This window comes from Diadema antillarum, unplaced genomic scaffold (genome assembly GCF_040938485.1).
Source record: "Diadema antillarum isolate AM-2024a unplaced genomic scaffold, OU_Dant_1.0 seq00000321_RagTag, whole genome shotgun sequence".
Lineage (NCBI taxonomy): Eukaryota > Metazoa > Echinodermata > Echinoidea > Diadematoida > Diadematidae > Diadema > Diadema antillarum.
The window spans coordinates 20,631-36,472 of NW_027271340.1; the positions used below are offsets into that span (position 1 = coordinate 20,631).

At 40.5% G+C, this 15,842-nt stretch overlaps 1 protein-coding gene across 2 annotated transcripts; it reads left to right on the top strand.

Moving 5' to 3' along the window:
* Positions 1-1,510: 1,510 nt before the first annotated feature.
* Positions 1,511-13,529, top strand: LOC139730571 (serine/threonine-protein kinase hippo-like). 2 transcript variants are annotated; one of them, XM_071641422.1, is made up of 4 exons: positions 1,511-2,109; positions 2,571-2,699; positions 7,487-7,752; positions 11,046-13,529. In XM_071641422.1, the coding sequence occupies exons 1-4, from the start codon at positions 1,773-1,775 to the stop codon at positions 11,202-11,204; spliced, it is 891 nt and encodes a 296-aa protein (XP_071497523.1). In that variant the 5' UTR covers positions 1,511-1,772; the 3' UTR covers positions 11,205-13,529. The 2 variants fall into 2 exon arrangements, with proteins under 2 accessions (XP_071497523.1, XP_071497524.1); XM_071641423.1 differs by having other exon boundaries at positions 7,487-7,665.
* Positions 13,530-15,842: the final 2,313 nt, after the last annotated feature.

Sequence of the window (15,842 nt, forward strand, 5' to 3'; positions counted from 1 at the left end):
TGATAAATTGTTTTATATCCCTTCAACAAATCGTCAACAGAAAAGAAAATGTAAATGTTTTCTCTAATACATATTAATGTCACTCAAGATCTACTCTCTATCAATTCAGTGTACTGCTGTGGATGTGATTTTCACAGTGGTCTATGAGGCTAATAAAGATAGTGCTTTACACACACACTGTCCTATTCTCTTAACCTAAATTCCTATTGTTTGGTCCAAGTGTAAGAGAAGTCATAACATATTCTGTGTTTGCTAATATCCCAGAGTGGAATGGCTGATGATTTTAATGAATATGATTTAGGAAAATCATATAGCACACAAATAGTCAGTGCCAGTAAGGATTAATAGATTTATTAATCTAGAGGTGATTATGATTCAGTGTTCTTCTGCGGCCCTAGCATATCAGAAGATTGTGTCAACATGTGTCTCATTGAATGCTTCATAGTTTTTGTCTAAGATTGGAAGTTTATTGTTATACTCCCTTCAAACAAAGTTTGTATGCGGTATTAGAGGAACCAGCATGTGAAGAGATAGTGATGGTCCAACTGAATTGGAATGCTCATGGAAGCATCACATTGAGACTACTTTATTGCCCAATGAGCTTATAAGAATTTGGCTGTTTTGTCACATCTTCTGAAAAAAAGAAAATACTATCTTTATGTCATAAGTACTATCCCATGGTACAACTGGGAACTGTCTTTGATGACTCTACAGATTGATGTGACTTCCAGCAATCCTATTGCAAGGGTCTTGATGAATTGGTATAAATTTCATACATGAAGGAAGGTGACGTGCCGCACTTTGAGTGGTCATTCAAGCAAAGTTGATAGAGATGTCTATAACAGTGCTTGATGATAACTTGTAAACCCAAAGTGTGCTCAGTGAGTTGTACTGAAAGCACCAAGGTACTACTGTCCCTGTAATGCATTAGGTTTTAGCACATTTGATCATTGCATCAGTTACGGGCGGTGAGTTGGCTCAGTCGGTAGCGCCTCTGCCTCACGATGAACCCGAGTCTGGACTGAGCAATGTTGTGTGTAAGCATACCATCCCCTCTAGCAAGAGGCAAAACACTCTGTCCCTCGGATATGACATAAAATGGAGGTCCCGTGTATGAGAGAGTAACAACTCATGCAGGTAAAAGATCCCGCTTCATTCATTCATCGCAAAGAGCAGGGTGTTTAACCTGGTGAAGTGGTCCCACCTCTCATCCAACTGGACCCAATGGAAGACCAGCTTAATGTAGTTGAATATGGGCTATCCAGCCATCTTCTCAGATGGAAATTAAAAAACAAACAAACTAAACGAACAAACAATCTTGCATAAAGAGTCCTACTATCAGTAAATCTGCTCAAGTGAGACTGAAGTCTGTTAACAGTAGAAACTCCTTTACACACAATATTGGCTATGTAATGAGTGACCATGTGAGCAAGTGGGTGATGACTAAGAATTTGTGCTCGATCTGCTTTGTGTATGTGCATGCATTATAACCATGTACAAGTTATATAATTGCATGTTATGCCAGTAGATGCTACATCTACAGCTTTTGAAATGCACTATGCTGAGATGAGTTAAAAGCTTGTGATGTATAAATCTGTTAGTGGAAAAATGAGCAAAGAAAATGGGATTCTATCGGGATACAACCCGAGACCTCCGGATGTTAGCCCGGTGCTCTACCAACTGAGCTACAAGAAAGCCCTAGTTCATTGTTAGTCCCAGATATCCCTAATTCTCACTGCTTGAATGGTCAGTTCAGCATAATATATTGTATAATGTATAAATCTGTGACAAAAAGCAAGCCCCCTGCTCCCCCAACCTCATGCAAAGACCCTTTATTATCCTTTATTCTTTTCCCTCTTATGAAGGATGATGAAGACATTGACAGTGGAACAATGGTGGCGAGGGGTAGAAGCAAAGCTACACCAGCAGGCATTGATGATGAGGAAGAAGACAGTGGGACAATGATCATCAGTGGCTCAGCAGTGAGCACTGCAAACACCTTCATTGAACATGACAGTGTGACTGATCTTGACAGTGGTACCATGATTGAGCATGCAAGTGGCACAATGATTGAGCACGACACTGATACAATGATTAATCATGACAGTGGTAAGTGGTCAAGAGGCTGCATTTTATTTGTTCGCTGAGATACAGGTACTTCTCTCCACAATTAAGGAAACAAACAGTCAGAGTTTTATGAAGAAAGTTCCAAGAAAATATGAAAGTTCTGGAAGTGGAATTGTTCACTGTGGCCTCATGAGTTTAAGCTGAAAATAAACCAGATGTCAATGGAGGGCTGATGTTTGGAATAATTTTATGCTGTAGTCTAACAATGGTGAGTTGCATGCTTTCTTATGATAAAGCAATACCATCATCTCATCATAACATGACATTGGACATGAAGTATTTCACATTGTGACCTTGGATAACTGTTCATGTTGTAGACTGCAGAATGATCTTGCAGCCAAGTAAGACCATAGAAAGGAAGGAATAGAGAAAAATTATTTGACAGTTAGCACAGATTTATAACACAGTCCATGAAGACAAATAGTTTTTATCACCGCATCCAGGTAGCATGATTGAACACGAGAGTGGGACTATGATTGAGCATGGTACAGGCACAATCAATGACCTGGAGTCTAACATGGGCACAATGGTCATCAACGAGGATGAAGGTGGCAATGATGATACAATGAAAAGTGAGTATCCATGAAAACATGCCGGCAGATACAGAATACCTGAATTTTGTGCAAATGGAAATTGGAAGTCTGAATGGAAAGCATAAAATTCTTAAACTGTGCACCAAATGGGACTTGTACAACAATATTCGCAAGTGTTTTAATTGGTGATTGAGAACCACATTAGGGAGTTTTCGCAAACTCAACGCGGACGGCATACTAACATCGATGTGACCGCTCGGGCCCTGAAATCTAGAACTGTTCTTAGCAAAATTCCTGTCCGTCCAGATTGAGACCGCGAGTGCGTGAGCAGCCAATCGGCGAGCGTTGTTTCGGAGGAGAAGGTCGCGTGCTCAGGTGTTATCAATCACTGACCCAAGGGCGGCAGGCATGAATTCCCTACTTTTTTCGGACAGGCAGCACAGTATCCACCGATCATTACTTGAAGTAAATCTTCTGGTTGCTGTGTATGGTTTGCGTGATATGATGAAAATAAACTACATCATCTATAACGTCGAAATCAGCTGCGAGAAGTGTAGTTTGCGCCCAATGTTAATATTACAGCTCACAGTTACAGTAATTTAGTCTGCAATGGTCTCTGGAACCACAGATTTGTCAGAAACATGGATCATTAGTTTGTCAGATTTCGAAGAACATTTGAAAATAGGGAAGCAGAACATTGTAATTTACAATATACAAATGACGCACAGGTCTGAGTGCGTCAGTCGGAATTGTGTGCATAAGGTAACTATGGAATGCTTAACCCACGAGGCGAAGCCGAGTGAGTTTAGGCTAAATTCCATAGTCACCGCATGCACACTATATTCCGACTGACGCACGAAAAGACATGTGCGTCATCTGATTTATAGAATGGGAATTAAAGACCCATTTTTCTATCGTGTTACCCGATGACAAAATTACTGGATGCATTTCCTTTTGGCTTGCTGTAAACGGGCATGCATACTCGTACTTACCGTTTTTACTGGATGCATGGCCAGCCATGCATAAGTTTTTACTGGATGCATGGCCAAGCTGAGTGCGCGAACGCTTGCTTTAGTGCGCGAACCTTTGTTACAAGTACGCATACTCTTGCTGAGTGCGCGATAACATGTTTACCACTGTGACTCAGCGTGCGGCCAGTAAAAATGAACACATAGCTCTCGACCAATCAGATCGCAGGATTCTCGCTACCCATTCTATAATCACTATTGCTTAGCGTTGCATGAAAGGCTTTTAGATATTAGCTGTGATCTGACTTGCTGCGGGAGAAGGATCCCTGGGCAATTACTCTCCGTACCTGTGTTCGCGTTCGCAGAAATGCGAAACTGCTTTTTGTAACGATGGCAGTCTGTCTACGACAGACGCAAATCTGATACTACCCGCGTCGGTGAAGGTTCGTCCGTCGCTAAGCGAAAACTCACTATTGACTGAATGAGGAAGAATGATCAGTTCTTATTTACTGTTGTCCATGTTCAATGAGTTTAGGGAGGCATTTTTTCACAAATATCAGTTGACTCACTAAATCTGCAATAATAACTACATGCCGTGAAATGTACCTTGCATGCAGTAATTTGTGCAGTGCATTACATGTCACTTTCTATAAAACTGCTTGAATTGCCTACACGTATGTCAATTTCTTGTCTGAAGTTGTAGCCATCGATTACATATGTGGTAAATATATCACGGCACCATAAACATTGTCAGACAATGCATTGCAGTTTTGGCTGTTGTTATATTATGTACATACCCCACAAAAAACAGTATGAAGGGAGTATACAGGAATCAGTGTTTGGTCAATACAGCTGTACATGTAGGTCTGTTACAAATGTAAATCAAACTTCTCTAGTTTTTGTCAAGCCCACCGGAGGTGAGGGGAGACTAAGGGATTGCCTGCGGCGTCTGTCTGTCTGTTGTCCGTCCGTCCGTCCGTCGTCTGTCCTTAACGCTACAAAAACTTCAATAACTCTTTACTCTGGGCTTCAGTTGCAATCAAACTTCGAGGGAAGAGGGGTCATAGAAAGTTTCACATATCTACCATATATGAAGGTCACCTCAAGGTCAAAGCTCACAGGCAGGGGTCAATGAACTTTTAGAGCCCAATGTTAAGTTTTTATGGCACGTTTCTATTATGGGTCATAACTTTTGATCCATAACTCCATTTGTGACCAAGCGTGGATGGTAGATGTCCCTTGGGGAGTGGATGGTCACCACATGGTCAAAGGTCACAAGCAGGGATCAACGAACTTTTAGAGCCCATTGTTAAGTTTTTACGGCGCGTTTTTATTATGGGTCATAAGTTTTGATCCATAACTCCATTTGTGACTAAACTTGGATGGTGGATGTCCCTTGGGGAGTGGATGGTCACCACAAGGTCAGTGGTCACAAGCATGGGTCAACGAACGTTTAGAGCCCAATGTTAAGTTTTTATGGCGCATTTCTATTATGGGTCATAACTTTTGATCCATAATTCCATTTGTGACCAAACTTGGATGGTAGATGTCCCTTGGGGAGTGGATTATCACTACAAGGTCAAGGGTCACAAGCAGGGGTCGACAAACTTTTAGAGCCCAATGTTTAGTTTTTATGGTGTGTTTCTATTATGGGTCATAACTTTTGATCCATAACTCCATTTGTGACTAAACTTGGATGGTGGATGTCCCTTGGGGAGTGGATACATGGTCACCACAAGGTCAATGGTCACAAGCATGGGTCAACAAACTTTTAGAGCCCAATGTTAAGTTTTTATGGCGCATTTCTATTATGGGTCATAACTTTTGATCCATTGGTCCGTTTGTAATCAAACTTGGATGGTCACCACTAGGTCAAAGGTCACAGGCAGGAGTCAACGAACTTTAAGGGCCCAATGTTAAGTTTGTATGGCACGTTTCTTTTTGCCATAAATTTTTATGCCTCCGCCACGAAGTGGTGCTGGAGGCATTATGTTTTCGGGTTGTCCGTCCGTCCATCCGTCCGTAATGAATTTTGTGGACAGCATAACTTAAAAACCTTTTGAGGTATCTTAATGAAACTTGGCATGTATGTGTATTAGGGGGTGAAGTTGTGTCTATCAACTTTTGGGTGCACATGCTCAAGGTCAAAGGTCAAAAGGTCAGGGTTAATATGTAAAATTTCACTGTGTCCACTGTATCGATGCAATGCCAGAAGATATTTTCTTGAAACTTAGTTTATAAATGTATTACCCAATTCAGATTCTCAGGTGAAAGTTTGGGGTCATGGGGTCAAAGGTCAAAGGTCAAAAGGTCAAGTAGAAATATTAAAACTTCAAACGTTTAAACGCAATTCTAAAAATCAAAGGCAAGTCCATCAAATCACAAGCATCGCTGTATTTAAAACGCAAGAGCATTGCAGAAAAGACTTGCGGTTTTTGTACGAAACAAGAAACTGCGTTTAAATGCATAAAAATCTATACGGAAGTGTGTTATTGTTGAAAAGACGTGCATTATTTTTTATTTTGTAACGGAACTTTCGCCGTGACTGAACTTAGTCTGCACTAGCAGGGGAAAGACATCGCAACATTTACACACTTCAAACTACCGAAACGCATGCTGCTTCACGAAATGTCAATGAAAAAATAGTAGCAAATTATTGTGACAGTTTGCTCTGCCGAATGTTTAAAATCTCAGCCCAAAGCTGAATTGTCCGGTGACTGAAAGAGATTTGTTTTTATGAAGGTTTGTAATCCAAAAGATGTCGTTTTTGGATTAACAAACTTTTCTTCTTCTTTTTATTTCAGACTGGTCCGCACCGTACACAGTGGTAATGTTGCGAATCGGAGCGCGAGAACAATTCATTTTCAGAGTATGGCAATAGAAATTGAAGCAAAACAAATTATGGCGACTTAGGGAAGGAAAATCACACATCCTATTTCAACCCAGTCGGCACTGAAAAATTATCTTGACAGAATCATACGAATTCACACCCATATCTTCGCAGCAACGCACTTGAATTTAAATCGCAAAGTTGCTTGCAAATCGGGGAATATGCGTGTCTAAAAACGGGCCCAGGTTTCCCATCCCGCTCTCTCAAAATTTCTCTACAGATTTGGGAATCGTGCGTTGTCGTTACTAATCTGCGCGAGATTTATGCATGAACTAAAACATAATTGTTTCCAATGTCAGTACATATATTTTGACGGCAAGAGCAGTAAGATTTGGGTCGAGATCGGCATCGTGATCTTACTCTAAAGTTTTCATTTATAAGTCAACAAAACGTCGACTTAAGCGTAAGTCAACTTTTGCGTAAGTCGACGTGTTTTTCTCAGTCCCGATTATGTTGACTTACCCGAGGTTGACTGTATACACAATGTAGCTCCAGTAAATCAGTTTTAAGTGACATATTTTCAAACACCCAAGTGCAGTGTGTACCACCTCAATTGATTTTAAAGACTAAAAGCCCAAGTAGTAAATTTCAATACCATCAAAGCCAGGATGCCATTGAACATATGTTACATGTGTTGTGATGTATTAAAATTCAGAGAGATTATAAAATTAACAAAAAATTATTGCACAAATATGTGATGTGATGGCTGCTCTCTAAATAAGCAGTATGGCCGCTCCAAGTGAGATGCCCTTGCCTTGGTGAGAGATTCAAATACATTTTATCTTGTGCACAATTATGTTGATGTAGTACAACTGGTGTTGCTATACATTGTACTGTATACTCTACCTATCTGGGCATTGTAGAAAATGCTCTTTGTACACATGCATTTAGTGCTAGGTACTTCAGATATTTGTACACTTCTTTTTCTTTCTGGTAATGATATATTCTTGCTTTGTTCATTCTACTAGGAACAGACACTGCTAAGGCAGGTGGCTACCGACCCCCATTCTTGGAACACTATGACAGGCAGGAGGAGGCCAAGCAGCAGAGCAAAGTATCCCCTCCAGGCCCTGCCCCTATCAACCCATCCAATGCTCCCACAGTACCCTCCAATGCCCCCATGCACATTGCCCAGGGAAATCATCGGGTGAGTGCACCCTCTGGCAACCAAGAGGCCCCACCCCCAAAGCCACCACTATTCCATCGGCCATTCAATGAAATGGATATTGATTTTGTGAGTTTTTGTTTTTTTCTTTTCATTTGCATTCTTTATTAATTTCTTGGTTAATTTATGGATATCATCATTTGGGTGTGGTTCTGTTATTCATTTCATATAATCTTTCACTTTACTCTAACAGCTTTAATTTGCAAACATGCTTTACTAATCATCCGATGACTTTTTAGATAAACAGGCATACAACTCACAGGCAAGCTTATCACACTACATATGAGAATGTTATTTTGCAAGTTTCATTTCTTTCTTAAAAAAAAAAAGAATACATCCATCTATCCATTTGTCGGTCCATCCTTTCATCCGTAATCAATTTTGTGTCTAGGTCTGGACAATACCAGTTTATTTGAACCTGTGTAGACAAAATCCTGAAGATCCAAATTCAACTATAGAGTCTAGGGTCTATAGATCTAACATTAGATCTAACACTAACAGTGCAAGTAACAGTACATATGCCCTACGATAGGTTAGGACTAACGTTTGTAGATCTACGGTACGAGCGACGGAGCTAGTTAACACTTGACCCTACAATAGGTCTATCTATGGATCTAACAGTAACATGTTAGACGCCCTACTTACTGCACTGTGGGTCCAGGACCAGGACTAGATGATGTCTTGTAGGATTAGGGATCTACTGGATTTAAACACAGGGCTCGTGCCAGGCATCATTGAAGTCACCTTTGCTGCACATGTGGATTCCGAGAGAGTGTTGTAAATTTTGTCGTAAAATTTCATAGCGTAGCATGACCAAAGAGCGCTTAGCGTATACCGTACACACGCTGCCCATTTCCACGGCGCACTTCCGAGTAGAATGTACGGAGAAAGCGGCACAAATCTTGGGTTGACTTGCTCAATATCTGTCGGATTGATTCCTTTTTCAGAACAGAAGGAGTCCAAAATTCGTAGGGCGTATTTGATGGCATCCTTTGTTTTCTTTGTGTCCTTATCGTCTAAGATACTGTTCATATACAATAGATCAGTCTCTGTAAAAGTAGCGAACCTGTTGATTTCAGCTTCCATGTTTAAATCTACTGCTGAAAGTCTAGCCCCACACAGATAAGTTGCTGGCATAGCCAGCGAGAATTGAGAATAACGATAATATCGAGCAAAGCATATCGTGGTTGTGGCGCAATCGCGTCGATAAGATGCGGGATTCAAGTACTCGATGATTAAAGTGAGGGAGCAAAAACCGATAGTCAAATCGATAGTGGGTTATCGTTTGCAATCGTTATATTTTGTGTGCACTATAACTTTTGTCATGCACTGCCGGCCTGTATCATAAGTATGTATGCTATTTTATATAAAAGATATTTACTTTATATCAGCACTACCGGTAGTGTAGTAGATTGACTTTAAGATTTCAATGAGAGCAACTTACAGTCTTCTGTGTAGACCCTTGTATTCAACTTCTTTTATGAGTTACTGAATTTGCGATGTCCAGTAATTGAGATGATAGCTTGATAGGGAAGATGGTCTTCCTCTGTAGTCCTCCTTTGTAGTCCTTGAGATATGAAGACTCTTTTGTTGTGATCGACAGGCACATTTCAAGGTTGTTGGCAATCGACAAGTAACTAGCCCGAGTGTGTACATTCTTAACCCGTAAATACTGTATGACTGTTCAATCAGATATACAGTATATCATGTAATAAGACTGCTTAATATCTCTTCAGTGCACTCAACCTAGCACCGCATGTTGTATGTGTGTGTGTGAGTGCGCACACATGTATCCGTGCACATGTGTGCATGTATACATGCAGAGAATGTGCTAGGAGTATTACGGCCCTATGCATGCATGACATCGTCATGACATATATTCTAGCAGGTATGAGGCAATTTGATGCTGTGATTGGCTTTCTACTAGGGAATTCCCCATCTCCGCACGCACAGGCATAATGTACATAAATACAGAATGCGTCACATACACGCACAGCATTATGCTGAACATACAGTATGTTCGAGCTTTCCACACACAACACACGCTTGCCATAACCACATACCCATCCACAGACGATCGTGACACGATTGCTAACTACATTTACAAATTCAAACATCTATTAAGAAACACATTCTTGATATTGGATTTCATTGGCGAATAACATATTGTCCCCGCCAAACGAGTTCGAGCAGGGGACTATGAAACGGGCTCCGTACGTGTGTGTGTCGGTGTGTCCGTCCGTCCGTCTGTCTGTCTGTGCGTCCGTGTGTGATCAAAATCTTCAATTTGCTACTTCTCTGTCATTTATGAGCCAATTTTGATTCTGTTTGCTTTATATGATAGCACTACATGGGAGCTTTGAAACTTCTACACAGAATTTCAGTTGTGACCTTTGACCTTGACCTTTGACCTATATTGTACATTTTGCTTCAAAATGCTACTCCTTCGCCATTTCTAACCTGATTTCGATTCCGTTTGCTTTATGTGATGGCACTAGGTGAGGGCTTCAAAACTTCTACACAGAATTTTGACCTTTGACTTCTTTGACCTTTGACCTTGATTTTTGACCTATATTGTACATTGGCTACAAAATGCTACTCCTTCGCCATTTCTAACCCGATTTCGATTCCGTTTGCTTTATGTGATGGCACTAGGTGAGGGCTTCAAAACTTCAACACAGAATTTTGACCTTTGACTTCTTTGACCTTTGACCTTGATTTTTGACCTATATTGTACATTGGCTACAAAATGCTACTCCTTCGCCATTTCTAACCCGATTTCGATTCCGTTTGCTTTATGTGATGGCACTAGGTGAAGGCTTCAAAACTTCTACACAGAATTTTGACCTTTGACTTCTTTGATCTTTGACCTTGATTTTTGACCTATATTGTACATTGGCTACAAAATGCTACTCCTTCGCCATTTCTAACCCGATTTCGATTCCGTTTGCTTTTTGTGATGGCACTAGGTGAGGGCTTCAAAACTTCTACACAGAATTTTGACCTTTGACTTCTTTGACCTTTGACCTTGATTTTTTACCGATATTGTACATTTTGCTACTAAATGCTACTTCCGGCGGGGACATATTTTACGCACCGCGTAATTTCTACTTTTCCTTGTTGAATATGTTATGTAGTCCGACACATGCAAATTAATGTCTTAATGTTATGCTTTTTTCATGCCTACCGATATAACGAGATATCAGCTGTAACGAGGCAAACGACTTGGTCCCGGCCTTCTCGTTATGGAGTTTCCCCTGTAATAGTGATTGATTTATCTGTCAGCCAGTTCTAATTTGATTTCAGTTGACTGTTGTTAATGATTCCCTCTTGTGCCCTGTATTACTCTTCAATGCATTCAGCTAAAGCACTTGTCAATAGATGAGCTCAGGGACAGGCTGGCCTCCCTTGACCCTCAGATGGAAGCAGAGATAGAGGAGCTACGAAAACGATATCAGGAGAAGCGGCGGCCAATCATAGAAGCAATGGAGGTCAAGAGGAAGCGACAACAACACTTCTGATGCAGGAAGCTTTCATGGGAGACCCTAATGAGATCCCAGGGTGGTGCATTGGTCCACCCTGAAGGTGCAGAGAGAGTGTGACAGTTAGAGAATGCTGACAAGACTCTGCTTTTTGTAAGACCTTATCTGGTTCTTATATCGAGAAGATGGCAGCATTTCATATAAACTGGATTGCTCTGAAATCATGTCCTTTGTTTTGTGTGTAATAATTTGTCAAGTGCTGTGTGGTACAGGAGTGTGGATATTAGAGCCTAGCGGTATGATGTCTATCCTGATCATATTCAGATGACACACATGAAATGAAGTTGAACCAGTGTCAAAGTAAATGTAAAAACTTTTGTTAAAGTTTGACGAATTACTCAGAATTGTGACTGGGTTTTTGTTTATATTGCATGCTACATTTTCGTCTCTTATAGACAAGGTTCCAATGACGTCATCAAGCCATGCTGAGGGGCAAAACTGCGTACGGGGGGCTGTTAAACCCACAAATGTAAAAACGCCCACAAATGTAAAAATACATCGCCCACAAATGTAGAAAATCGACCACAAATGTAAAAATTTAACATCGCCCACAAATGTAGAAAACGCCCACTAATGTAGAAATGATTTCAAACAACGCCCACAAATGTAAAAACGACAAGTACTAGATCTATAGTACGTTGATATGAATAGACTCACTTCTCTAGGATAGCAGTGCACTTCTTGCAAAAATGTGTACGTGTACGGAGACGGAGTGCGTGTGTGTTATGTGTGTATAGTAGTGGAGAGTTCGGCGGGGGAGATGTGTGTGCGTGTGTCAGTCTGTGTGTTACGGTGTGCTGCGTGTCACACCTTTCCGGTGGGCAGCTGCGCCTCTGGGCAAGTTACGCGGGCTTGTTGCGAGTACAAGCAGTACAATTTCTGCGGGTGGACATGAAAGATGTAACGTAGTTCCGTACTTGCGTTTTACCTGCTGGACGCGTGCCACTTACCTGCTATTTGCATGCCGACCTGCCATGGAGTATCGTTGCATGTATTACTGTGATAATATGCTTGTCTTCTGTGTGTGTGTGTGTGTGTGTGTGTGTGTGTGTATATATATATATATATGTTTTCCTGCGAGTTTCTGATTCTGGGCGGCGGGTGAGGACTGACTTATCTGCAAAGGAATCCCTCTGAAGTAATTTGAAATGGCAGAAAGTCATACAGAATGTCTATATTATACTCTCAACTCACAGCAGCTAGCATAGAGACAGTAACTGACCCTCAACATGCACGCAGATGACCAGCGACACTGGCAAATCAGACTTGCGTGTGCATCTCCAGGTACTAGAGCGGGCCAACACCACTGCGGGGAGCTCCGGAGGGGGAAAAAAAACTTCCCGCAAGTCAACCCGCAGGCTTCCCCAGACACGATGTGACAAGGCCTTAGTTTTAGAGCTCCAGTCCCCATATGTCGCTCGTAACTGAAAACGGATCGACTTCGACAGGTCGCAGTACACGGAATACATGCAATTAAGTAGCGCGCGTCTAGTAGCAGGTATTACGCACGAAATAAGGGTCTACATAAACGCCCACAAAGTAGAAATACGTCAACCACAAATGTAAACATTTTTTACATTTGTGGTTGATGTTTGAATTTTCTCCTACATTAGTGGGCGTTTTTTACATTTGTGGGCGCTGTCATTTTTACATTTGTGGTTGAAATTTTTTACATTTGTGGGCGGTTTTTTTTACATTTGTGGGCGATTTTTACATTTGTGGGCGATGTATTTTTACATTTGTGGGCATTTTTACATTTGTGGGCATTTTTACATTTGTGGGTTCAACAGGGGCCCCCATAGGCGTGGTCAACGTATAAGCATTACATCCCACATCCTGTGATAGGCAGGCAGGTATGCAAGTGCATGAACCACGTGCTAGAGCTATGTGCCTAATACACACATAATTTCTTTTTGGCTCTCAGACAACCCATCATTTGATGCTACAGAACCTTGTCTATTTTTCCTGAAGTGGTCAGTGGTGTGGAAACTCTATTAAAATGAATATTAATAATGATATCAACCCAAATTATCTAGCATGAGACAGTTCTTGCTTGACCTTACTCAAGAGCTTTGGTCAATTCTCAGTTGTTGCCTCATTGTCTCTCTGGATTTGGGGAACTAAGATATGACTGCAGTAGGGATTGCATAGCAGATAAGGTGTGCAGATGAATGACACAATAGGTCCCCATGATACATTGTACCAACTAACAGTAGAGCAGACCTCCCAACCATTCTGAATTTGGACCATTTCCAGCCTTAGTTTAAGTAAATTTCCTATTTTTCTTGATAATATGACCACACACACATGCACCTATCGTCGGGTGCCCGTGCATTGGCCGCTAACGCAATACAAATTGTATTGCGTTAGCGGCCAATGCACGGGCACCCGACGCTATGTGAACTGCTCTTTCTTTCCTACTTTTGAGCCAAATCATCCCTACTTTTCAATCAGAAAGTTGGGAATGTCTAGTATATAGGAAACATGGTAGGAGAGACAGGTTCACTTTTTGGTAGAGACCTTATTTATTTAGTGTGCCTGAAGTAATGATCTCTTCTTGATTTGAGTGCAGGGAGCTCTGTAATCCATCTAGCCTGGTTTTCATGAGATGGCATTACATGTATCACAGGATTTCCCATTGCCATTTTACCTGAGAGATGACTCCTGATTGATAAAATAAGGAAAAAGACTCATAAAAGATGAAAGCCTTTGTTTCTTAATGATGTGTCTTGACCATGCTTGTATGCTCTCAACAGCAGTGCTATTCCTGTGGGCTGTAAACAATTTTAAAGTAGGATATGCAGCTCTTTAAGTGTTTTTGACAAGTTGTCATCAAAGGCAAAACTTCTTTGTTGAAAAGAGTTTTCCTCCTTTCATGGAGACAGTTGAAAAAAAAAAAATCTTGCATTATTTTCATGGCAGGTTGTGCAGCTTTATGCTGTTTCCTATGATACAGAGGCCTGTTATGTCCAAAATTACTTACAATCTTACAAGGGTTAATTTGATGATTGTACAGTGACTCAGCAGAAAGTTTCCTTTTTCTGGTACTATGCTTATGACCACAAGAGCTTTGGTTCTCTTAGCGTTACCAGTTGTGAATGAATGAATGAATTACAAGGAAAGCAGCATGTTTTCCCCCTAATTTTTGTTTTGTGAAAAAAAAGTTTAATACACATTCTTTGACAGTTTTTAATGGCAAAGTACTGTATACCATACAACATCTCCCCACTGCTGCTGATCATTCTCATATTACTGTATCTGTACACCCTTGTCAATAATGGATTATTCAGAAATAGTCTCTATTCATTGATTTTTTTAAAATATATATCTGATGTGTTCATAGCTAATTCATCGTTGGCTTAGAGGAGTGGTCATTATTCATAATAGCAGGGACTGTGACCAGTTGTAAATTTGTACTTTTTAACCTTGCTGCAGTGGAAGATAGTGAGTTGGGTCCGTATGTATCAGTTTATGAGACATACAGACATCAAACCACTAACCATGTACATGTAGAGGGAGATGTATTTTTCTAGTCACGTGCCTGCCAAACTCCCCTTCTATTTCAGAAAGAAAGAAAGATGAGCTGTAGCTGGGCAGCTTAGGCACCATTTGCAAAGCACTTGTGTTAACTTTTTTTTTTCTATGTAATCATATTTTTTACCCATAACTTTGCCATGAGGTTTGATGAGTGCAAATTCAGTGGTGGTTTGCTATGCATTAATGTTCTTTAAATGTTTGTAAATGTAGCTTCAGTGTCAGTTTTCAAACATGTTTTTTCTTCCTATTGATTATTTAATTGATGCTACATTGTGCCTGGTTTTGATGTGTGTACAAATATAAATTTGTAAATATTGTTATAAAGATTTTTTTTTTTTTTTTTTTTGGATATGCAGAGATATTCAGGATATTACTTCATGACATCAGAACTTTTAGCCATGTATCATGTAGATGATACAGAAAGAAACCTGGGTCCCTCTTCCTGTATCTTGCAGAAAGCAACTTGGATTGATAGTATGTTGTTTTTGACTTGTAAATTTCATTGCAATATTTACAGATGGTCATGACATGCCTTTTTGTGCAGACAAAATATATCTTACCAAATTAACCTCTGTATGTAATGTTATATACTGACTAATCTGCAATAAACAGTTTGCTAATGCACCTATTACCTTTTAGATTGACACCATTGCTCTTAATAAATTCAAAGCTTTGATAGATGTATGTACTTCTATCTTAATCAGATCAGTGGCGGATCCAGGGAGGACCACACCGGGTGCACGCGCCCTTTATTTTGTATTAAAACAAAAGAAATAAAAAGAAAAAAATGGGGAGGGGTGCGAGCGCCCCCCTTTAATTTTGTAAAGGCGCCACCTCTTTACGGAATTCCTGGATCCGTCCCTGCAGATCTATGATGAATATCCAATCTGTCTTTGTACCTTCGCCTTGAAAGGTGCTGGAAACATAAATGTTACCTGTGTAATACTATTTAATACTTTCCCAAAGGATTTCTGAATAGTGACTGCAGATTTTTTTTTTTTTTTCCAGGAGAGAGGGGTGCGACATGAAGAGCAATTTTTCATTTCACGATCTTCTGGCCAACTACCTTTTATTTCTTTG